General features: G+C 42.1%; 2 protein-coding genes across 2 annotated transcripts in view; both read right to left on the bottom strand.

Moving 5' to 3' along the window:
• Positions 1-1754: 1754 nt before the first annotated feature.
• Positions 1755-8896, bottom strand: pygo1 (pygopus family PHD finger 1). Its single transcript, XM_061244311.1, has 3 exons — positions 8507-8896; positions 7467-7552; positions 1755-7116 (listed from the first exon to the last, which is right to left on the bottom strand). The coding sequence occupies exons 1-3, from the start codon at positions 8553-8555 to the stop codon at positions 5923-5925; spliced, it is 1329 nt and encodes a 442-aa protein (XP_061100295.1). The 5' UTR covers positions 8556-8896; the 3' UTR covers positions 1755-5922.
• A 6110-nt stretch (positions 8897-15006) lies between these two features.
• Positions 15007-25809, bottom strand: part of LOC133131622 (protogenin A-like) — a 46421-nt gene continuing 35618 nt past the window's right edge. Inside the window, exons 11-19 of the mRNA XM_061246993.1 lie at positions 22046-22141; positions 21368-21554; positions 20808-20935; positions 19150-19320; positions 17737-17919; positions 17070-17193; positions 16544-16670; positions 15976-16103; positions 15007-15367 (exon numbers count right to left, since the gene is read on the bottom strand). Of these exons, the coding sequence (XP_061102977.1) occupies positions 15007-15367; positions 15976-16103; positions 16544-16670; positions 17070-17193; positions 17737-17919; positions 19150-19320; positions 20808-20935; positions 21368-21554; positions 22046-22141 (1505 nt within the window). The remainder of the gene's footprint in view (positions 15368-15975; positions 16104-16543; positions 16671-17069; positions 17194-17736; positions 17920-19149; positions 19321-20807; positions 20936-21367; positions 21555-22045; positions 22142-25809) is intronic.

The following is a 25809-nucleotide window of genomic DNA, read 5'->3' as shown; positions in this document are numbered from 1 at the left end:
TAAAAACTAAACGTACATTCCTGAATAAAAACATTGTCAACATTGATATGCCCTCACCAGCCACTTTATGAGGTACATTTGTCTATCTGACTTGGACCCCCTTATGCCTCAAGAACAGTCTGAATTTTTCATGGCATGGATTCATCAAGCTGCTAGAAACACTGATTTTGGTGCATGCTGATTAAGGACAATTCATGCAGTTCCTGAAGACTGTCCCTGTCATGCATTCATGCGGCAGGCAGGCCGTCCATTCCACCTCATTCCAAAAGTGCTCTGCTGGATTGCGATCTGGGGATTGCGCAGGCCATTGGAGTAAAGTGATGTCACAGTCATGTTCCCGGAACGTTTAAGATGATGTGCGCTCTGCGACATGACAGATTATCCCGTTGGAAGTATCCATTTGAAAAAGAGTAGACTGGCATGAAGGGATGTACATGGCCAGCAACAATGCATCAGGTATGGCGTGGCATTCAAATGATGCTCAGTTGGTATTAAAGGGCCCAGTGTCTGCCAAGAAAACATTCTCCGCACCATCACTGCACTACTGGCACAATGCAGGATGGATCCATGGGCTCATGGTCTTTAAACCAAATTCTGACCTATTATTTTTTTAATTGAAGTATTATTTATGTGTATATCTAATGCAGAACAATAAAAATTTAAACATACACTTACATTGAATTATATTAATTACAGTTCAGTACTGTTAATAATTGCATAACGTGAAGATAACTCCTTTGGTTTTTGCATGATTCTGAGTTTGGGGCAGTGTTACTGAGCACAAGGCAGAGATGTTTGTTGAGCTGTATTGAAAGCTTACGGCTTTGACCACACGCTGTGGCCTGCTGAAAATGTCATGATCGAGCATTATGGACAATGAAAATAAATGGTCATCAGATGTTTTATAAAGGGAATTAAGTCAGATTCCATCTTGTCTATGCGGCAGATCCAATGCAGGTTCATAGATTTTTATGGCGTCTGATTCAGCAAATAGTCGGCATCCTCAAGGACCTGTTAATTTGAACATACCTTTCAGTTCAGTACCAACCATGAACAGGGCTCTTAATCTCTTAAAATCTGTTTAAAACATGTTTTTAATTTGTCATGTCTCATCTATTCCAGACAATTATTGAACCATATCTAATCATTTTTGTTATATTCCAACCATCTATCGCTTCCTCTTCTCTGTTTGATGACATAAACTAAGAAGTTCAGCAGAGAGGACAAAGGAGTCTGTTTATTTACAGTAAATGGCAAATTCAGTTTCTGGAAGTGTACAAGCATTTTGTTTGGCAAAATGACAAGGATTGATTCGTCCATGTAATCTGATTGGTAAAAACCTGCTGAGCTTGCCATTTACTGAATTATTTATATTCAAATACACGAAGTTGCCTGCCTTTTGCTTTCTTAAATGTGTAATTACAGGTATCAGGAAACTTGATTTCATTGGTTACCTTCAGGTATATCATCAGGATCTTCCAATTTTCAAAGCTAGATCCCAGATTGAAAAAAAGAATATGCTGCAAAAAGCGTTTGTAAACTGATCACTGATCAGATTCTTCTTCCTACTTCTATGTTTACAGAGTAGGAGCATTGCAATACCATGGGCATTACTATTAAGATCCTGCACGGGGTAGTCAACACTGCTGGCTGGTAAGTATAGGGATATCTTTAATAACCGTTTTGTGTATACAATTGATATTTCAATGAAGACAATACACCATTTTTAAATAAGTTTTTATTTAACACAACACTTTATGCAGTACAGAGCAAAGTTCTGACAACTTTACATTTGAATTGTACACGTAAAAATGAAACAGACTTGACATTTCTGCACTAATTAATTTGTAACAGGTCTTGGCAAGGATCAAGCAACCCCCCAAAAATGTTTGATTCTGAATGTTGGTGCATGTGTGTGTGTGTGTGTGTGTGTGTACACACAATTTGTTGCCATAATATGGCCTACTCTTTAACAATGCTAGTGGCAATAAAACATACAAGCACAAGTATTAACCTTGGTCTTCACAGCCATGATTAACTGCCAATATTTACACTGCATCTCAGAACCCAGGCCTCCTTTGTTAAGCACGGTTTGTACCTTCGTGGTCATTAAAAACAATGCCTGCAAGCTAAATACCAAAGTGTATCACTTGGTGTAAGCTTATTTAAAATGCTTTACATATGAAATGTACATTCAATATCTGTAATGAAATTATTTTCACATCACGGTAAATATTTAACTTGAAACATATTTCTCAAGCAACACATTCATTCCACAGCATTGGGCAGCACAAATGACTTTATGTAGTGTAGAATGAGTATTTGGCCTCTTCTTACCTTTGACTCAAGAGCTACAAGTTACAGTTATACAGAACCATCAAGCACATTAAGGCATCTGGTGTCAACAGTCATCTAGTGTAAAAATTTACAGAAAAGTAGCAAAAATAAACACAAGATCTTGGAGAAATAATATGGAAACACAGGTCCATACTTATTGGCAATATTCATTTCAACACGTATTGAATGGGATAGTCACCACTTTTGTATTGCTTTGTGTCAAGCACAAATCGAAAAAAGTTTCAATAAAAAAAACAAAAAAACATTTAAGTACAGGAAATGTGGGGGAATATATTAAATCAAATATCATTTTCAACACAGCAGTTCACTACACAAAAAATGGAATCTAATAAATTAACAGTAATTATCATATTAAAACACTTATATAAATAAACAAAGGCCAGTTTCTCCCCTCTGTTGACTATAAATATGGCAGTGTTGTAAAAGATTCCTGCTTTGGAAGGCTTATTTCTGATGTGTTTTTACAGCTTAAAGCAGATACAAATTTCTCAAGTCAACACCATCTAGTCACCATCTGCCAGTTCAAAAGTTCAAAGGAACATGACTGATTATCAATTTATCTTAAGTTTGCATTTATCAAATTAAATTGCTATTTATTTTGTAAGGGCAAATAGTTGAGGGATATTTATATCTAAGCAGATTTACCATGTACATTTGCTTTTTGACATTGTTTGCAACTTTCACAAACATCCTGAACACAATTTTCCCATGCCTGTATAATATAAGTGCTAAGAATTACTTTAGCAGTGCATATATTTCACAGGAATGAAAGGCAAAACATAATTTTGAAATGCTACCTAGTGATACAATCTCTTGCTTCATCTCCATCCTTGAAGAGCAGACCCCATCAAAAGCTTAATTATAAATTAAAATAGCTCTTCAAACATCAATCACACATCTTGCCAGTTAGAACATGATTCAAAGGATTTTATTATACCACTGTGTACTCCTTTGAGTTAATTTCTAACTTGCTGCATGTCATCTGAACATGACACCACTTTGCATTACAGGTCATAACTATAATTATTACATATTTTAAATATACCGTATATTTTTCAGGTAACAAAAACATCATGAATGTACCTTTCTGCTGACTACCAAGGGGAAAGATGGGTAAACTGCCAACTGCCAATGGACACAAAACTGCTGTTGCTACTGCAGTACAGTCCACGGGGGACCGACTTCATATTTAATTTCATCATTTACTCACATTTTTCCCGCCGCATGCAATTTTCGATAAGTGAAGTTGAATTATGAGACCTCTCAGACAGATAGCTCTTTAACCTTGTAGAAAGGTCCCCACCACTTGATTCACTCATTTTCAATGGGTCGGACAGCCATTGGAGCAGCTGCTTACTGCTGATCTCATGAGGATTAATACAGGGGCCTGTTGTATAGTGCAGAACACTTTTACCATAAGTAGAGGAGACCCCCCTCTATTTGCAGACTTTTCAGTTCAGAATATTCAGAGACACTACTTTTACCAGGCAGCAGCTCTAAAAACTCATGATTTCAAATACACTATATTGATAAAGCTTGTTTTATTGCATAAATAAAGATATTAGTCACTTGTTTATTGCATTATTACACCATTTCTTTACTAAAAAAATATGTGATTTGCATCACAGGGGTATCTATAACGGATCCCCATGAATGCGGAGGGCCTCCAAAATGATGACTGAAACTCTGAAAAGGTGTCTGGTTTGACATACCAAGCACACACCACACATTTGTGCTTTGCGATACTCATTTAATAGTAGCAGTAATAAAAGCCTGGGATTTGTGAATAGGTCGATGAACAGTCCCTAACTGGGATACCATCGTTAAGAAAATACATGAATCTGTAACAACTGACAACATGTTTGGAAAATTAGCCTACATGACTATATGCAAAATACGGTATTCAAATTATGAATATACTGAAATGGTCAGTGAGACTGAAGTTAATGAAAACTTGGCATTTTTTAAAAACCTTAAAGAACAAGGCTAAGAAATAGCAAGATACAAACTACAAATAAACAACCTTCCACACAAGGAGCAACTGAAGCATTTCCTTCAATATTGTACCAGTAAATGGGTCTTCATGGGTATCGCAAGGTTCTGAAAGACAGGCCAGGTGAGTCTCCTCTCAAAATTATCAAAAGACATTCTAATTCTCCACAGACCATTGTGCTTTGTGCCTTCAACCTATAGCAATGGAAAATCATAATTTCATGTACAGGTAAATCACTAATAGAATGCATTCAAAAATGACAAGGCGTGCACGTGAGCAAAGCTACAAAGCATTGAGAGGACAGCTACGACAAATTAAGAAGTGCATGCATGTTACAACCAGGAATACAGTACTTACGTGAAAAACACTACAATATAGTATAATGCATCTGTACTGTATCGGTCACTGCCAAATGTCTTAACTTGAATGCTTCCCGCATTTAATACTAGGCCACATTCAGTATTGATTGGTACACAAGACAGATAACTCCACCTACTGTGCTGGAGAGGCCTTGACAGTATTGCTCATTTTTATCAAAGATTAAAATGTAACATTGTATTTATAGGTACTTTAACATCAAAACAAACATCAGAAAACCTTAATATTTGAGTTATTGTCATTATACACTCAGTGAGCACTTAATTAGGTATTTGCTAGACTTATTTTCTTTAGACTCAAGTCTTCTGCCGCTGTAGCCTATCCATTTAAGAGGTCTGACATTGTATGTTCTGAGATGCTCTTCTGCATACCACTGTTGTAATGCGTGGTTATTTGCATTACTGTCAGCTTCGACCTGTCTGGCCCTTCTCCTGTGACTTTGCTCATTTACAACACGTTTTTGCCCGCAGGACTGCCGCTCACTGGATGTTTTTTGTTTTGCGCACCATTCTCTACAGACTCTAGAGACTGTTGTGTGTGAAAATCCCAGGAGATCAGCAGCTGAGATATTCAAACCACCCTGTCTGGCACCAACAATCATTTCACAGCCAAAGTCACTTAATCATATTTTTACCCCTAAGTGTCCCTAATCAAGTGCTCAGTGAGTGTATATACTGTATATCTCACATGGTGTCTGAGGAAGGATCGTATAAAACTGAAAAGCAGCTTAAAATTCTAATTCAAACTGTAACGGAACAGGACAACTAGGATGTTTTTAGCACATCAGTGGTCGGGACAATCATTACGCTGCCAGGACTAAAACTACCATTCACCCCAGAGTGACTACTGAGAACATGGACAGAGGACACCTACACCTATTGCAACCATCATCAAATCTGGACCTCCATTCCAAATTCTGCCTGGGTTTTCTTTTCTCCCTGGTAATGAGCTGAACAATTAGTGTTTTCCCATCCGATTCCCAGGTAAAGGGAGGGTGGAAAACCAGCAGTTCTCGGACCTCGAGGACCGTGATTTGATGATCCCTGCTCTACTGCAAAGGGACAATCCCGCATTTCACAAACATCATCAGTAACCAAAATAATGAAGATGTTGTACAACAAGCCAAAACGAGAAGGTAATCTGAAATGCACTAAAATGGCGACAGATTCTTGTGACGGTCGCCAGGACTGCACCTATCCCTCGCTGTTTACCACGGGCTGGGCTGCCAGTTCCCTGGTTCTGGTGAGCTGAGCACCTTTCTCCTCCATGCAGGTGTCACAGCCCCAAACTGCCGACACCTCCGCCGTCAAGAGGTTATAGGCCGTCTCGGTCATTCCGGTGCAAATCCGGTGGAACCATTTCTGGCAAGAAGCCTCACACAAAATGGCCTCCTGGTCATCATTCACTTCGCTCAGACATATCCCACACGGGTAAACAGGCTCTGTAGAGGAGTGGCTCGGTCGATTTGGGTGTGCCACGCCCTTATTGCTGCCTGCACCTCCTCCTCCCCCACTGCTGCTACTCCTCCTGCGCCTCCTCCTAGCCTCGAGGGAAGGGAGCTCCATGGAAGCAAGGGGCTGTGGGGAGTTCTTTAATGAGTCCTCACCGGGGTGAATAATGCCGTTGAGCTTATCCAGAGCATTAGGCTGACCGCCATCTTGACCGATGGTGGCGCTCCGGTTCTTTAGCTTAGGGTCCAAGGCCCCGTCCTGACAGGCTACCTCCTCCAACCCCTGGCTCTGTTTCTGGGGGGAAGCGCTCTGGGGTGCACTTTTACTTGACGCTTCGTTGGCGCTTTGCTTGGGCAGGGTGGTGCCACTGGGCGGGCCAAGGCTGTTCTGTTGCTGCATAAACCCAGGGGTTGGAGGGTCCACGCAGGGCCGCGGTGGGGCGCTTCCCTCTGGCCCCAAACCCAGGCCCATGTCGGGGTTTGTGCTTTGGCTCATGTTGTGCGGCGGCAGTTGATTGAAGCCGTCTCCTGGCCCAGGTCTAAAAGGCTGATTAGGTGGGAAAGGCAGGTTGGTGTTGTTGAACACCGGCTGGTTCCCATAGCCGGGATTTTCGTGGGGGCTGTAGTTGAAGCCAGGGGGCCGGGGACTGAACCCCATGCCCATCTGGTTCTGGGAAAACGGGTGGAGGTGGGTTCGTGTCTGATAAGGCCCCCCGTACGGAGAGGGCATCCGAGGGGGACCATGCGGAGACATCCTTTGAGGGCCATAGCCGCTGAAACCGGGGTAGTGCGAGTGCCCGTAGTACGGGTTTCCGGAAGGAACGGGCTTGAACGACGGGACATTGTAGCTGTCGTCAAAAGGATTGGCCGCGACCAGGTGGTCTGCGCTTGGATTCGGCGGCGGAGCGTACTCCGAGAGAGGAGAGAATGAAGACGGCTGTAAAACAAGAAAGCACAGGTTCAAAGCCTTTACAAAACCGTAGAGATCTGAATCTGGATAATGACAAGAGCCAGATGGCTGTATTCCTTCTAAAACTAGTCTAATAAAAAAAAGAAAAAAAAGAGTCTACTGCCAACTAAGAAATTGGCATTGAAGTAAAATTATGAAAGCAGATTACCGGTTCTTCAGGTTTTTCAAGACGATCAATACAATACAAACATTATTTAACACGGAACACACAATATTGGAACTACAGGTAGCGAAGTGCTTCCCGTTTATTTTAATGAGCTATTATAATAGAGTGACCATTCAACAAGCGTCACATCAGGGTGAACACATGAAGCTACCTGAGTGTTTGACTTGCGCTTTTTCTTATCGGGGCTTGCCAGTAGCACACCCGGCCCTCCTAACCCATCAAGCCCCCCGTCTCCACCTGCAAAATCACATCCCAACTCATGTTAGAAAATCCACTTCTTAAACCTTTAAAAACCAGCATTGTCCACCTGTATCATAAAAGGTGCGTTATTAACGGGCTCACACAAACAATATTAAAATAACTTCGGCACCCTTAATAGCCTGGTCACAAGATTGACTTAAATCGTATACGAAACACGGACTAGGTAGCTTCAATGGGCTACATAACCTATAGCCTAAGACCATGTCCAGAAAACTGATTCAGGTAGCCTATGTGGTATGGCTACGCCTACGCCTACTTTTGACACCACACTTCAAATGTAGGCTAACTGCTAGTAACTTAGCCAACGATGTCTCCATATATTTGTATGATTTCAAAAGAGAACAACACTTTTCACGTTTTCTAATCGATGCATCGATTTCGTTGAAGGCTTGTTATGAGAAACATTAAAAGTTATATCCTACTTTTAAAATAATGCTCATACAAGTTCGCTTTCTATGTTGTTTAAAAAAACTGCTACTCGAAAACAAATGGTAGCCTACGTGTCCTAGTACTGACAACAGACTACCTAGAAAAGCGCAACTTGTGGTTTACCAACCTCAAATGCACTTTTGGAAAAATGTTTTCAACAGCGAGCAAAAAAAAAAAAAACGTCGGCCGGCTTTAAAAGTTCACCGTAGCTTCGTGATACGCTCAAACATTCCGATATATAAACCAAAACAGTTGTGTTTTTTAATGTAGTTAAATGCGCTCGGTTGCGTTCACTATTCTTCAAAACTATTCTTCTGTACAGCGCTGTCTATTCTGAGTTTCAATAAAATCTTCAAAGGCCTTGAGGTAGGCCGACAAGCTCCTTCACAGTCGTAATTATGGTTGAGACTTGTGTGCAACGTATCGTGCCCCCACAGACACTAGCTAGCTAACATACAACGTACAAGCGACCAAAAATAGCAAAAGAAAAATGCCGATTACCTCTGTTCCTTTTAAGAGAGATGGTGTCTTTCTCCTGTTCCGCTGACATTACAAAGTCCCTTACATGACTAAAATGATTTAAAAAAGGAACAGGGTTATTATTAGCCTATTCTAAATGCTAGCTAAAGGTGACCGCACTCGTCTTCTCCCTTCGCAGCAATCAGAGCTATCTCTGTGTGTGTGCAGGAAAGCTGCAAGGGTTTGCAAAGTTTGGGAGGAGCGGATGGAATGAACTTAGTTATATGTTGCCAAACACGACGAAAATTGTGGAAAATCCGAAATGCTTATGAATTATTTGTGTAATTGGTGTATGATAGATACACTGGAATGGTGCGTATTTTTCCGTTTAGCTAAACAGAATGTAAATGTCACAACAGAGAAACCCCTCCGTATTAGCATGTGAGTGTGTCTGCACTGTTCCGTTTGATGTGGTGCTGCTGTTAAAGACGGCGATAAACCACCGCTGATGCAACATTGTGACCGGGATACCTTTAATTATCGCAGTTTACCCTGGATATTGATTTTCTCAACACTGGTATTAGTTGATACGATTATAATATTGTTTTCACTATGTAGCCTATAGATTACTATAATATGTTGCACGTTTGGCTTACAGCGTTTATGTGGAATACCAGAAGGTAACCGAAAAGATCGCGTAGGGTATTTAAAATGAAAGGCATGCCTTGAATCTATTAAACAAGCTGTAACGTAACTAGGTTACTTTTTAAAACAGCCATACGTTGTAGATATATTTACTAACGAGCTAGTCTGGCTTATTCTAAAACATGCATAATTTGAAGTATGTGCCATTTAGGCAAAATCATGGGTTATCCGTAACAGGCTATTGTATAAATAACTGATTTTATTGCAGAATGAGATATGATGGATCATATGCAACTTTCCTTGAATATAGTGTAACCTACTATTGCGCTTACCCTCGGTACCTTGCAGTCATAAAGTATGGTGCTAAATTAGAAAATATCACAACTGAGCATTTTGGAGTGAAAAATGTATTTTTTTATTATTTTGTATGGGACGTCAGGTAGCATATTGTCTTAACGGCGGGATTCATTTAAATTAAATTAAACCATTTTTCGTGGGCTAATGTTACAGTATGCTTAGTTTACACCTGGATCACTACAGTATAGTGTAGGCTGTCTTTTTAAATGAGTAATGGGTATTCTTTTGACAAGCATTTTTAGAATAATTAGTTCTGGGTAATCACAAAGAATAACTTCATACACTCTGAATATAAGTCTGTTATTGCCGCCATTTATGAATTATATATATGCTGAAGTTGAGCCCTCACGCCTCAGGGGGAGGCCCTGTGTGGAATATTGAAGCGAGAGGAACAAGGGCCATATTGATTGAGATGAATCGACAGAGGAACCTCATTCTGCCGGTGAAGCGACATGAAAAATGAATGGGTGAACGGAAAGGAAGAGAGGAATATCTGCCTTGGAATTCATCAGGCTCTAAATGTCAAAAGTGGAACTGAGCAAATTTCACAGTATCACAAGCTCTTTTCTGTCAAATGCACTGAAGGGCCTCCGGTGGGACCTACACAGCAGAACACTGAAAGCAGCTCTGGGCTTTTGGTATTGGTTTTTCAATCAGTTGTGGTGTGTACCACAGACACAGCGAAAACAATAAAATAATTTACACTGGAATTACACTCTAATCCATAGCAATGAATGTCCAGGTTAGAAATACTGAAAGGGAGAGGAGAGGGGAAGAACTGTTTGAGATCATTTATTTGTTCAATATTTTTATAATGAGAATGGAAATTGAAGCTCTGTATTATTATGGTTCAAAAACTATTAACAGACTATCATCTTGTTAAATCATGTGGGTACATCGATTGAATGGTACCCACCATTTTAGACTTAGACTTCCAAAACCAAAATGGTGTTGATAACTGTGGCTGAATACGTTAGGACTGAGAAAGTGAATAACTACTAAAGAATATTAATGTCTCAAAATGTTGGTCATGGTAATAAATACTTATTGAGATCTTACCTGCTCAGTCCCCTTTAATGAGTGAGTGGCTGATCTTTTTATACTTACTTTACCTGGGGTGACCTTGTGCAATAATGTGTATCTATTCAATGCCCATTGTCACAAGCCCATTTTGAAGAAAAAATATCTAAAATATTGAGCAATTTTTAGAGAAGATGGGAAAGAGATGTGATGTGACTTTGACAGTGGAATGATTGTTGGTGCCAGGCAGGGTGGTTTGAGCATCTCAGAAACTGCTGATCGCCTGGGATTCTCACTCACAATAGTCTCGAGAGTTTACAGAGAATGGTGCAAAAAACTAAAAACATCCAGTGAGAAGCAGTTCTGCATGCAAAACACATTGTTAATGAGAGAGGTCAGAGGAGAAGGGGCAGACTGGTCGAAGGTAGCAGTAATGCAAATAACCACACATTACAACAGTGGTATGCAGAAGAGGATCTCTGAACACACAATGCATGAAACCTCTAAGTGGATAGCATGCAACAGCAGAATACTTAAGTCTAAAAAATAAGTCTAATAAATACCTAATAAAGTGCTCACTGTGTATGTGCAAGACTTAAGATAAACTGAAATTACTTTGAACCTTGAGGTACCTTTCCAAATATGTTGCTACAATTGTATTTTTTATTGGATTTTAGTATTTTATTTACTGGCACATCAAATACTGAGACAAATTATTTGAGTTTAAAATAATTTTTGGTTTTATTTAATCTAGCATAGCATTTTTGGCATCAACATTGTTGTAGCAAAGACAAAAACTTGCCTAAGCGAACCTGGCAGAAAAAAAAGCTGAAGGTAAATGTCTTTTCTTACAAAAAAAGAAAAACAACCAGCAGAAAGAAATTGATAACAAAAAACATTGACAAGCAAAATAATTACACAGGAAGTACATTCAACATTGAAAGCAGGTACTAGCCTCGACACCAGTAACGGATACGGAGAAGTGGACCCCCCTGAGTAACACTGTATATGAATCCACAGCCCCTCACTACTGCTGTGAAAGCCAGCCCACCCTTTAACCAAAAGTGTGGCTGTGGGATTCTGAGCACCTGAGTATCACATTCAACAAGGAACCCTCAACATTCCCTTTAGTTTCATCACACGTTCATAAAAGAACTAAATTAAAATCTTACGAAAAAGAGAAACACAGATTCAGAAACACCATCACTCTTTTGATAACACTCTTGTAACACTGGCAACATGGCATCAGTATTTTAAAGTCTGGGTCCAACATTTTCCTATTAGATACCTGCTTATTTCAACAAGTATCACTGCTTATCAGAATAAGATAGTGTCTATTTTGGACACCATGCACCTTATGGTCTACCCTGGGAGGAGAAGGCTAATTATGTGTCATAATTAAACTGATTATTTGGAAAGTAATGGAAACTGATTTTTAATGGAGAAGAACTTTCTTCACTGTATTATATTTACGCCAATATGTTATTTAGAACATAGTAATTAAAAGAGGTCTGTTAAACCATAGAGTAGAATTTATAGTGGTATTATAGTAATGCAGACCTGTACATTAAAAGCAAAAAAAAAAAAAAAAAAGTTAAAATCCATGTACAATATGAACTGGACATTTTAATACAGCTTTCCAGATTGCTCATCTACAACATCTTAAAGGATATATTCACATTTGTATCAAACATTAACACAATTTAGGCATCTCTATGCAAAACCAGAAGTCAGTCAGTCATTTTCCCAACACTGGGGTCATATATTTTACCCCTTGAAATGAATAAAACTAAGTAAAATGCATTTCTCCACCAGTGAGAAAAGTAGTTTTGCTTAAACATTTTTGAAGCACTAACAGTGTACCACATTCATCTTGGCTTGTGGTCCTCAGAGACAACCATATTTTAATAAAGCTTTATACAAATGGGGGAAATGCCTTGAAACATTGTAAAAAAATTAAGAGACATCACACAAAGATCTCCAGCTAATATGCAACGGTGATGTAGAAATCTTTGGTTTACATTGTTTGCTTTTCAAAAGAAAGTAAAAGTGATTGTTGACGGTCTTCCGGGTCATTATTAAGGCAATTAGAGTCCTTTGAAGAAAATGATAACACACAAGATGAGAGATAATATAAATATATAGAAATCTGCATATAATTCTCTCCAACAATTGTAAACTCATCCGGTTGTGTAAAATAGTTCTTAAAAGGAAACTAATTACTGGACTTTTTGGTTAATGAGCATGAACTGTATTAATTCTCTATTCATGTCATTTGCATATCACTCAAATATGCAAGGAGCACTGCATAAGAGATCATACACATTTTGACTTATTTGGTCACAAGGGCAAGGGCACAGATGTGCAAGGCATCTTTTTGTCATTAAAGCAACATCTTTGCTGATTCATAAAAACCTGCATTTGATCTTTGGTCTGGCATGAGGAACCCTCATCATATTATTTTCCCAGGACCACCAAAAATAGAATACCAAAACCAAACCAGGAAGCAAACAATTCTTTGGATAGTAGCATCTGTCACCGTTACATGTTAGCTGGGATCTATAAACCAAAGGCTGACACTAAACTGAAGGACAAGTGCTACATTTTTTCTACTCTAGAATAAAAGCATCAACTATTCTGAGAAACAAATATGACAAGCATGTGTACTCAGTAGCATAAGTACGTATCAGTTGACAAAAATATATATCTTTGGAGGTAAAAGGTTTTTTTGGTGTATATTCCATTCTCCACTTCCATTTCATTGGTTGTACTTTTTTGGTTTTCGACAGTCATTCCTCACTCTACGCACATCCCCATGTGTAAAAAGGGTCAACCACAGAACAATTAAACTTTGGTATGGGGCATTTACATTCTACCCCATGATATCTGAGGGACCCTCTACACAATAAGGCCATTTTTTAAAGCTATAAAGGTTTGCTGTACGGAACATGTCGGTACAAACATTTTTTGGTTAGTTCTCACTGTATCAAACAAAAATGGAAGAAAATAACACGCAAATTAAAACCTGCTATTAAACAGACAAAATTACAACTGAGGAGGAATTCCTACATGAAAAGGGCTTGAACTCTCTTAAGTCAAGTCACATTGGCAATACAGGACTGTCTTGCCTTCACAGGCAAGAAATTATAGCAAAAAACATGAATAAACATCTACAACTACCTCCTGCAAAAAACTGTTCTGCTCTAAGAGGATACCCTGTCAGTTGACCATGTAACAATACGAAATACATGGCTTTTAAAAATGTACTAAACCTTGTTCCCTGAGTTTAGGAAAATAATAACACTACATCATGACAATTAAGAGGAGGTAGTATAAAACAGACTGTAAGGGCAATGGCACATAAATATTATGAAGACTGATGAACAAAATCTCCTTGCTTGGGCAGTTCAAAATTTACAGTCAGAGCACTCAAAATGGTTTACTCGCCCCTTAAAATGACATGGGGCGTGAATTAACGTGATATAAACAGACAGTCGGTGCATTTTGTGTAGTTGTACTAGGTAAAATCACTCACTTTCCAGGAACATTAATAACCAAATTACTGCACACTGTTCTACACCTTGATTGTGACAGCTGGTCATGAAACAGATCTTCCGATATTTATTTTTCCTCAACTATACTGGAGTGCACGAGGTGAATATCATTTTTCAGGTTTTTGGTGGAGAGCACCAAGATCTGCATCAATCATCATATCTTTGTATGTCCGAGCTCACAAGTGGATGGAATAACCTTCTTTTGAAAAATATCTATGTGATCTATCAAAACCAATATAATGGGAAATGTGGGTGCCTGCATCTGTAATCATTTGTTGAGGTAGTTCCAAATATTCACATTTTGGGACTCTGGTCCCATCCCCAAGTAACAGTATTAAAATAGTCAGTCTGAAAATGAACCCCTTCATGGGTCTCAACAAAAACACCATCACCTTAATGTCCTTGAAACAACCTGAAGAACATCAAGGAACAATGCCCCACTGAAAAGTTAATAAAAAGTCCAATGCCCTTACAGTCACTTTCTTCAACAAAAAAAAGACTAAGACAGACGCAAAACAAATCTTATTTAGCAAACACAAGTTATTGCTATCAGGAAGTATCAACTGTTATATCAATTGAAAAGTCCCATCACATCCCTCAGGTAATTAAATATATAGCTGGAGTTTCCTGTGAGGTAATACCGAGGTAGATAATCAGCAAAGAGGGGTTTGCTCCTTGCTCCAGTGATATACTTCTTTAAATAATGTCAGAAATTGAAATGTTTAAAGGTCACATTTCCAACAGTCTTTTTTGAAACATTCATGGTGGGTGAGATTTTTTTTTGAACAAAGAGACAGACAAACGCAATGAAAGAAAGAAATAAAACCGAACACAGTCACGATGAAGAGATCCCAAAGGCACTGCCCCGTTCTTCCAGAAACCCCTTTTTTTGGCTTCCTGGTCATTGTCCATTAGAACAGGTGAAGTTGAGGCCTGGAGGAGGGACATCCCTGGGCTTTCACACCGCTAGAGAGGAAGCTCTGCCTGAGAAGGGTCGGAAGCCAGTTGCCGGTGACAACAGGCCGTCTCCGCAATGTCTCCGATCTCGACGGCGAGGTACGGTTTGTCGGCTTCAGGGACGGGCCATTCTTCCGAGCCCCCGCAGTCCTCCTCCGCCCGGAGGGACGGGGGGCGCGAGTTTCGACCAGAGGACAGGTTGGTCATCTCGGTCTCGTCATGCGAATACCGCCCGGAGTCGGCCGTCTCGTGGCTGCCCTCGCTCGAGCCCTCGCCGTTCCCTCCGCTCCCGAACAGGACCTGCGAAGATGGCGACTCGTCCTCGTACCTCAGCACCGTCTGCCCCGGCTCGTAGGAACAGGGGCTGGGGCTCCTCGCCTGAGCCTGGCCAACAGGAGACAAAACGGATTTAAAGACAAGCTGAAATCAATTCTTTATAACCATACTTTTTAAAGTATACATTCCAAAAAAATTATAAAATTGTAACACGCAAGTGTTTTTCCATCCACTTCCTGGGAAATTAGGTTTTACTAGATTTGACATCATCGTGTACCACCGGGCGTGTATTTAGATCAAACGTCAATTTTCTCTTCTCCAATCAATATCCTTTCATGTAGCAGCGCATATTCTTACCCCCAGAGCCATATAGTAGGTTTCATAATACTTACCACTGAAATCAAAGTAGTTACCTAATAATTGCACAAGTAGCTACATAATAATAATAATTGCACAAGTAATACAAGGTAATTATTGAGCTGTGAAATAAGCAGTACTGGCGATTTGCAGCATTTGCACACCTGTGGAGTACCATGTATGGCTCACACACTGGGATAAGATGGACGTGGGTGAAGAACAAGCTATTTTCCCAGACTGGGTCTTATTAAAATGACTCATGTAAAAGTAATGGCCATGAACAGTGTGGGAGGTGCATATTATTCAGTTAAAAGAGCACAGGTGCTCCTACAGAACTGTTCCAACCTCCTCTTCCTCACCTGGCCTTTCCCAAGGTTCGATGTCTCTTTGTTACTGAAGAACAGCCATTTCTTCTTCCTCTGGCTGGTGGAGCTGACTGGGCCATTGCTATTTATTATCAGGTCTGTTCCTCCCTGAAAGTAAAGATGTCTTGCTGTGACCCCGTGCATATCATTTCCTTATAAACATCTGAAAACTCTTCAAACAAACTCTCCTTGTCGCTTACTGATCCCCATAATTTCAATCATGGCACGAGCAAATTAAGTTTTGGGAATAGTCACAGTTCAGTGGAGCTACATGCTGATTTGCTAACTGATTTATACCCTGATTAACAATGATAAAAATAATTAATTTGATTAAGCAAGCAATACACAGAACTGCTGTTGCACAGCAAAAGCCAACAGCTCCTATTGGATCAGGCGGATCAGAGTTACCCATCCACGACTTACTACACACTGTCTAGAATAATTCAGAATTAGAGCACTGCACCCGAAAATCACTTTGCATACCCTGGTGATACAGGCGGGCTTCATGCGCCTCCAACAGCCCGAATGGTTCCTGCCGAGCCACTTACCTTGGTATCGACGAAGTGGCCTTCTGCCATCATCGGCATCACAGCTTCAACATCCTCTGCCTGGCTCCCATTGGCCAGAGGCGGGACGTCCCCACTCCCATCTCTCATCTTAGGGGCTGTGGATTTCCTGTTAATGGGCAAAAGGGCGCAAAAAAAACTATTGATAACATAATACCAGGGGCTCAAGCGACTCAGTAGATAAAAGGCCCTCCCCACAAATACTAGCCGGGGCACAACAGTGACAGTCACTCCTATCTTTAGTTGACTAGTGTTTATGAAATTAGATATAAAAACAGGTATATTCAATTTCCTTGTTTGTTGTCCCTGGGAGTCCTATGCAGTATTCTGCACTGTGAACCAACAAATTATTTAGTTTAGAATAACACAAAATAATCACAGGCCATTCAGCCCAGCAATGCTCGCCTTTTCCTACCACTAAAGTGTACCTACTGCTTAGTTTGCCTAACAGCTAAATAGTATCTAGCACGCAGCAGACTGTGTTAATGCTCTGGCAGGGACACCGTACCTGGCTTTGCTCCTGTAGACGAGGATCAGGACACAGATGACAATGCAGACCAAAGCGATGCTCACTCCCACGATGACGCCCGCCATCGACGTCTCGTCCAGGTGGTAGAAGCCATCGGAAAACGCTGTGAGACAAGCGGCAGATGTTCGGAGACAAATCGCATACCCGTCACTCGCTGTGCTCCGCAGGGCACTTCCTGTTCTGCTCCACAAGCTGCGGCTACTAAAAACAGCAGCCTTTGAAAATCGCAGCATCCTGCCACTGCGTAAATTATTTAGTGGGAGACCAGGGCCAGAGGCTCAGCTATTTAAATTTCAAGCAAGTACAGAGTCAAGTCGAGGTGTCCGCATTCAGAAAAGGGCAGGTTAAGATAATGTGGAAGGGGAGAGAACTTGAGTGGCCATTAATTCACAAGACCAATGTTCTGCCGTTCTCTGTTAAGACTCTGAAAAGGAGACATGCAACAAGGCCATAGCTTCCCCCACACACAGACCAGCGCTGTTTATTCAATTGGCATAGCACCGCTAAACAGATTTGCAGAGGCTGATGGGAGTCAAAAGTTTGCTGAACACGTTTCAAAATCTCTAGTTCTGGACAGGACTTCCCAGCATGCTCTCTGTGAAAGGACACTGTCTTTCTGACTGCAGCTCAGATATTGGTTGCTCACCTTTGGCTTCTGTGGAGCCCCTGGATCGGCGCGGGTTCTGTCCGGCCGCGGAACCTTCCGGCAGCACCGCCAGCTCCACGGCGTTCGAGAAGGGCCCGTCCCCGGCCTCGTTGGATGCCGAGATCTTCACCAGGTAGACGCTCCCAGGCTGTAGCTTCTCCAGGAGGGCAATAGTGATGCTCCCTGATGACAAGAGAGGAGCTCAGCAATTGAAGGCCCATACGCCAGCTCCCAACTGATGCCAAAATGCTCAGGTGGAACTTCTGTCATCAGCCCTGCTGTTACTCTACATTAGCGTTTCATCCCATACGCCTTTCAGATGCACAAATTCTGGTCCCCCAGCTGCCGGGAATCTCATTAGCCTTGTTGCTGAAAAGTCACTCACATTTTTTCATTCTTTTTCATCTTTATGTTCTACTCTGCCTGGGTTCTACTGACCCATGACGATCGGGGGGTTTATGATTCTCTGGGAAAAGAAAGGCCTTGAGGGTGTGAGGCCTACTTTTTGCCGGTATGGCCAGGGAAATGCAAGGGAGTCAGGGGTCAGGGGCAGCAGGCTTTCCCTCACCCGGTGCCACACAGCTGTGGTAGTAACTGTCAGGGTGGCCCTCCTGATTTACAGTGGACAGGGGAGAGCAAGGGAGGGGAAAGGGGATCGCTTGTGAACGTCCTCAGTTTTGACCTCCTCGTTGGTGGCTCAACAGTAAATGCCTGGCATTTTCCAGAACTCATCTGTAATCAATTACACCCAAAGTGCTCCACCTCCCCAGTTCCGGCAGCTGGAGAGGTGGCAGGTCTTCCACCAACGGGCTCGGTGTGGGCCCAGCCCATGTCTCAAGCTGCACATATATTGCTGCCTGTGACTTTGGCCATTTATGTCGGCCATGTTTACTTCTCGAGTGGAATACTGGTGAGAACACAAGATGGGGCTGCCAGGTGCTTGACTAAGACCTGGAAGGTTTGTGGTTCAAGCCCCAGTGTAGCCACGGTAAGATTCATGCTGTTGGGCCCTTGAATAAGGCCCTTATGCCAACATTGCTCCAGGGGATATTGTCCCCTAGTCTAATCAACATCGTTTTGGATAAAAGCATCAGCTAAATAACTGTAAAAGATAAAAGTCCCTTTGAGAAAGCATACAGGTAAGAGTATCTATTTAACCCAATCAGTGCCAGTGAGGGAGTTTGCCAGTTTTTTATAGTGAAGCTGTGTGAAAGATCCAGAAAAATAATTACATAATTTATATAATTAAAAAGACAATTGGAGGCACTTATATGCTGCCAAGCAGGAATCAGTGCAGATGAGAAGAAATAAAGAAAAAAAGATCCATTCCCCTCATGGTGAGAAATGAGGTATCGATCTCCAATAGGTTTTTGTTGGGATTGTGTCTGGGGCAGAGCTGGGACAGCGTCTCACCTTCCCTCTGCAGCACCTGCCACTCGCCGGCCATCCAGGCCTTGCGCGAGGCGTACAGGATGGTGTAGCGCGTCACCGCCATGTTGGGCTGCTCCGGCTGCTTCCAGGACACCAGCGCCGTGTCGTTCTCGATCATGGAGACCTTCACCCCTGCCGGCGGCCGGGTGGGCGCTGGAACAGACGCATGACGGTCACGATCCAGAGGGGCAGTGGAGCAGCAGCGTTACACAGCCAGGTCCAATTCTATCCTATTCTATTTGTTTGGCACTTTTCAGAGAGGACTGTCATAAAAACTATTTATTGAGTAACAGAGAAGAAGTAAAATAGGAGAAATACCAGCTTAACTAAGCCCCCAGATAGGCAAGAACTCCCTAGTGGAGAGAAAAACCCTCAAACCCTACTTACTGGCACCCTTGATAAATATGCACAAGGGGAAATGTGTTTACCAAATAAAAGAAAATTGAAACACATAAATTATTATCTGTTTTCTTTATTACTGTATATGCAGCCTTTTTCTTAATTTTTCATCAAGGGTGCCAATAATTCCGGAGCCCCCTGTATAACATGGATATAAACTACTCCAGGCAGGGGCAGCCATACTGATATTATGTGGACTCTCAAATCGAAGCTGCAGATGGAATAGCAAAATCCTGTCACTGAAAGACATGCGACATCTGCTCGACTGCAATAAATCACTCTGGTGAAGCAATCTTGGCTGGACAATCAACCTGAGAGAAAACCCTTAGATCTCAAACCCTCAGATATCAGGTGCTGAATATGATTATCAAAGACAAAGGCACTGTCTCACCCACGGATATTCTTTCAACTATGAAATGTGAAATTTGATGAAAATGAGGCGAGATGGCATTAACGGGACCTGACAGCCTGTGGCAGGCTCCTGCTATCTTTAGGACATAAAGTAGGGATCAAAGGCACAGTTTACCAGGCAGCTGAGCGACTTTGTGGCTTTTTTTCTCCCATTTAATCTATGCAGGAGCAGAGCCCCATTTCAGTGGCAAAGTGGAGCTCTTTGTCATGTTACTGTCAAGAGGCTCGACTTGAAGTGCCATTCATCTGCTGCCTGCACCCTGTGGGTGTGTGACCGAGAGCGTGCGAGCGAGATTACCCGCCGTCAGACAGCAGGCTCGGTCGTTTACCGAAAATGCCATCTGCACCCACAGCCAGGCACCGCTGATATACTGAGCCCTTTTCCCGGAACACACCCCGTCCAAAGCACCCTGCCATCAACCTGCTCGCCACTCACGTCAACGAGCTCACTTTCAGACACGGCAGAGAGATCCAGGAAAATAAAACGGCAGAACTGTGTTCTATATTGAGCCTTATTTTAAATGGTAACACTTTATTGTAACATTTCATAACTAATGCATAGTCCATTCATAAGCACGACATAAGCATTCTTAAGCAGTTATGTCAATAAGTATTTTGTGTCAGTTAACCAGTTCACCAGTATCAGGTACGTCATGATAATGTCACTTACAGCATCAATTTTGTTGTAACACACCATGTGCCTATTTGCGGTTATTGACATAGCTCTTATGTAGGACCCTTCAAATGAAGTGTTAAGTGTTAAGTGTTCAGCTACTCTGAGGCAGGGTGAGAAATGAAAGTGCTCAGGGCTCGGTGTTGCTGGTCCTTACCTTCAGGCAGAGTGCTCTGGTACACCACGGGGCTCCAGGGGCTGGCCAGCTGGTCCACACGGAGACGCACCGCAAACTCGTACCTGGTGTTGGGCTCCAGACCCTGGACAAGCATGCTCTGCTGGGCTCTGTAGGGGGGTGGAGGGTTGTGATCAGCAGCGTATATACATCAACTATATAGATAATATACAGCTACAGAAAATGCTGGGCTGCTGTTGTGAAGTTAAGGTAAGATATACCTTTGAATGCTTAGTCTAATCAACTGTAAGTCGCTTTGGATAAAAGCGTCAGCGAAATAGCATGTAATGTAATGAATATGCTATTGAACCCAGGAGGTAATGCGTCCTCTGCATTTGACCCATCGGAGTTACATAGGAGCCGTGTGCAGCGCCCGGGAACCAACTCCAGTTCTGAGGCTGAGGGTGGAGGGCAATGGCAGGGGTACACCTGATCTTTTTTACAAAAGCTGAGTGTGGGAGGAAACTGGAGTACCTGGAGTAAACCCACAAACCTTTACCTACAGACCTACAAACTCCACGCAGAGAGGGAGGGTCACTCACGTCTGCATGTAGAGCACCAGGGAGGCGTTCTGCAGGCCCACTGGGTTGCAGCGGACGGTGTAGTTGACGGTCTGCCCGGAGGTGAAGGCCGGGCGGCCCCACTGGAGGTACACCATAGAAGAGCTGTTGGCCTTCACGTAAAGGTGGTGGGGCGGTGGAGGAGGGGGCACCATCCGATCACGGACCGCTAAGAGGCAAAGAGAAACACCGTTCGACGTCTACACAAAAACTACACAATTCTAAATCGTACTATCTACTATCTACTGTTAAGCATTTCAGTCATGGTAGCAGCTCATTTTAAAAGTATCCCAAGATATAGGGTGTCTGTCATTTTGATCTATGAAGAACTGCCTTGCATTTCAGTTTTTCTGTGTTAGAAAGTGAAAGCTTTGAAGCTCAATATCTCTAAACTACTCAGAATTTAGAACAAGCTAGAACCTTAATAATTCCAAGTTCACTATTACAATACATTACATTTTATTTAGCAGATGCTTTTATCCAAAGCAACTTACAATAAGTGCTTACCGAAGGTCATTAGAACAACTACACTACAGAAAAGGATGGATAATGTACAATTCACAAAGAATCAGTTGCCTACATCCATGAACATCAAGTCTAGTACACATGCATGGTACAATATTTGCGTCATATAATTGTAAAAAATCCAAGCACACTTACAGACGCATCCTGGGGTACTGACAGTCTGGTCGGCCTGGTAGCCTTCTCCCATGAAACTGAATGCCAATAGCTTCACATGATACTTCTTTCTTGGGTCTACAAAACAAAATAAACAAATTCATATTCATCACCGGTCAATTTCTAAAGGCTTATAATTAAGCAATCGCTTAATTATATAAAGGATTGCAGAACGCAGTGTTCCCTTTTGTCAGATTGATCAAGGTGCGGTCAGATGGCTTTGATATCCGGTGAGGAAGGGGGAGAGGGGGGTCTGACTCGGACTCCCGACGACAGATGTTGAGTGCCAGCCCCCGCTTGACTGGTCAATTCCGACCTCGCAAAAGGGTCCACAGGACAGAGGAGCTGCCTATCCATCACACTGTCAAACTGCCTTTCAGCGTGACCCTTCCCCTGTCCCCCGCAAGGCTGCTGGCTCCTAGCTATTGGACAACCCTCTTTCAGGGTCAGGCCAAGGGGCAAACACAGAGGACAAAAGCCTCCTGAGAAAAAAAAAAAACTATGAGTCAAAAGCACGGGCAAAGTCACTGGCCTGAGAGACTCCACCAGAACAATAGGGCATATGTGTGACGGAGGCCATTTTGTACACTCATATAGCAAAAACCTGAAATCTGACTGACTGACTGACTGACTGACTGACAATCTTGCAACACTTGAGTTTGCAGTCAGTGTCATAAGAACCCAGAACTGGAGAGCATCAATCATAGATAGATAGGTAGAAAAATCATTGCATCTATATAATGCTTTTCTGCACACTCAAGGGTTTCATAGTGATTAGGGGGAACCTCAACCTCAACCACTGCCAATATGTAGCACCCACCTGGGTGATGCAGGGCAGCCATTTTGTGCCAGAATGCTCACCACACACCAGCTGAGGTGGAGAGGGAGAGAACAACGCTTTTGCCAATTGAGTCAGGCGGTGATTAGGTGGCAGGTTGAAAGAGCTAGGTTGGGAATTTAGCCAGGATACTGGGGAACCCTCTATATCATGTGCTCGCCTCACACAGAACAGTCTCCTTGTAGGTAGGAAAAAGGACAGCTACAGGGTACAATCACACTTATTGCTCTGCTCCTAATAACGTCCTATAAACTGTTAGTGGTAGCTTTCATCTTGAATTAATTTGTAATACATAGTTCAATTTGATAGCCGGCAGAGCAGTTGATGGAATGAGCTAAAAAACAAAAACTTACAGCGTATTTCAGTCTTGGGGATAAAAAAATAAATGATCCACTGATGTGACAGCGTGCGTTTTAACACAATTAGAATAGAAATGAGAAGGAGCTCTTTCTGCTTCCTTCGAGACATTCCCAGAATAGTGCGGGATCTATCAGACTAATGAGATCCTGCCGCCCAGGAATTCCAGGGCTCTTTAATATTTTAAACTATGTCGCACTTCATTACGCGCTATCCACAACACCATCTAAATAACTTACCAGCAATCACTGACTGAGACTGAACACTCAAAATACTTAACGCTCAATGAAATACTGAATCCAACACAAGATGAAATTGATCCCATGCTAATTGCTTAATTAGTAAAGACTATTTTAAATTATGAATGCATATGTAAGGAACCTCACCTAATTTGCTTGTACAAGATTTCAGGACATACATTTAATGACCATGGTACAGCAATCACAGCATAACATTGTAGTTAATGTAGATTATCCTCAAAGTGTGGATCTCATGGACAATATATTTGGATAATATGAGTCTGTGGACAATATATTTTTTTCTCTAATAAAACTTTAGTGTCTCTAATTGCAGATTCAAGTGACTGCAGCTAACTTGCCTGTTCTATGCAAAACTATAAGAGCACTACTGGACTGCTGTTGTGTGTGAGGTGGAAATCTGCAAGTGGAATTATCCTGCAGTATTTAACATGGCCACTAGGTTGTGCTGCAAGACACAAATCCTGCCAGGGCAAGTGGCTAATATGAGCAGTAAATGCCCTGCTGAGTAAGGGACTGGAGGCCTGAGGAGCTTCAATGGAGCCAGGCAGAGGCCAGGAGGTCAGAAGCAGATAAAACCCTGAAAGAGTCCGAGGTCATGGGTGAAGAATAAGAGTTTCGGGGCTCTTTTCTCCTTTCACAGTCTTCTCAACTGCCCGACCACCTCTCTGTCTGCCCCACCCACAAGAAATTGAACTTGAGTAAAAGAAGAAAATTCTTGAGAAGCTTTTAAGCAAGTAGTAAGATAAGGCCTCAAATGTTACATAGAACCTGTAGATTTAAGGCTACATGAAAACTAGAAAATACAGCACACCACATGTCCTGAATGAAATCAGGTCACTCATGATGTGCAAGGGTGCCACCCTTAAACCAAAAAAAAAACCTTTTTGGAAGCCAGGGAATTTAGTCTCTTGTAAAAAAGGAAACATGTCAGGACATGTCTACATAAGCTGCACCTAATCTTCCCTGTTCCCCTGTCTTTTTTCCCATTGCAAAGGGAACTACCGGACGAGGAAATTAAACCCAAATTTTCCCTTCTCCCGGCCATGTCTTCCGTCTGTCCGACTCCGGCCACTCCCCAGGGCTTGGGCTGGGTCAGCGGTGTCCAGCTGAATGGTAGGGTGCTGGAGGTCCCACAGCCTCCTGCCCCGGCCCAACCCCACGGCACAATGGCCCGGGGTAATTATGCAGGGAGAGTGGGGAGGGGGTGACATCTGGGCTATGGCCTCTGACCTGGAATATGGGTAAGCTGAACCTTGCTGCAGGAGGGGTTGCGGCTGCTTTTTCAAAGGGGGGGAGGGTGGGGGAATTGAAGGAGAAAGGAAAACCCCAACAAAAAAATGGCCAAAAAAGAAAAAAGGGCTTGCCAGCTATCGAGAAGTATCAAAAGGACGGGGCTCTCGCAATGTGAACGTTTCATATCTCATATGAGGTAATAAATGAAAAAACAATTCAATAATCGATTCATGTTTCCACTGTAATGGTAAACTTTGCTTTCCCAACCCAAGTGTGCTTCAAGCTTTAAAGCTTTCATATTTTTAAATTACAGAGGAGTGAATAAATTAATATTTCAGGTGCCGAGTACTTTGTGTGTGGAAGATGGCTATTTTTTGTGCAGGCACACAGACCTAATCACTTCTGTACACTTCTGAAAGATAGGAATGGCAAACACACACAAAGCCACTCAGGCCTTAGCTCATTTCCATTCACAATACACACAGCTTAAAGGAAGATGTGTGCAATCCTTTGTCTATTGAATTAAGTACAAAATTCTGGAATTCAAAAAATCAAAGGCAACAGTTGACTTTGTAACTTAAACACTTTAAGCAGTAATAACCATAATTGGTATGAGGTGCAATTTCAAAGGTTAACGATAAATCTTCAGGATGCATATTTGTTATTGTCGGTCATTTTTACTGCACTATTTAAAATATTTGAAATACACTAGCCTATTATATATCAGACAAAACAAATAGGGCTTTGTCCCACCTATAAATTAAGCTGCCAGTTTGTATTTGAAGAGAAATTCTTGAGTGGTTTGTGGTCACCTGATTTTTATGGCCTGTGTGTGGATCCTGCTGGACCCTACAGCTGTGTTCGGCCCTGTGACCGGCCCCCAGGACTGCCCTCCCCCTACTCACCCAAACAGCAGAATATATTACAGGGGAGGAGAGGGGGCTCCCTCTCTCTCGCTCTCTCATACACACACACAAATACCCTTACAGACATTTAAATATCCAGGCAAATTACACACATGCACATGGACACACATACAGTACAAGCAGCACATACAC

This window comes from Conger conger, chromosome 6 (assembly GCF_963514075.1).
Source record: "Conger conger chromosome 6, fConCon1.1, whole genome shotgun sequence".
NCBI lineage: Eukaryota > Metazoa > Chordata > Actinopteri > Anguilliformes > Congridae > Conger > Conger conger.
This window is presented reverse-complemented; position numbering and strand designations above follow the sequence as displayed.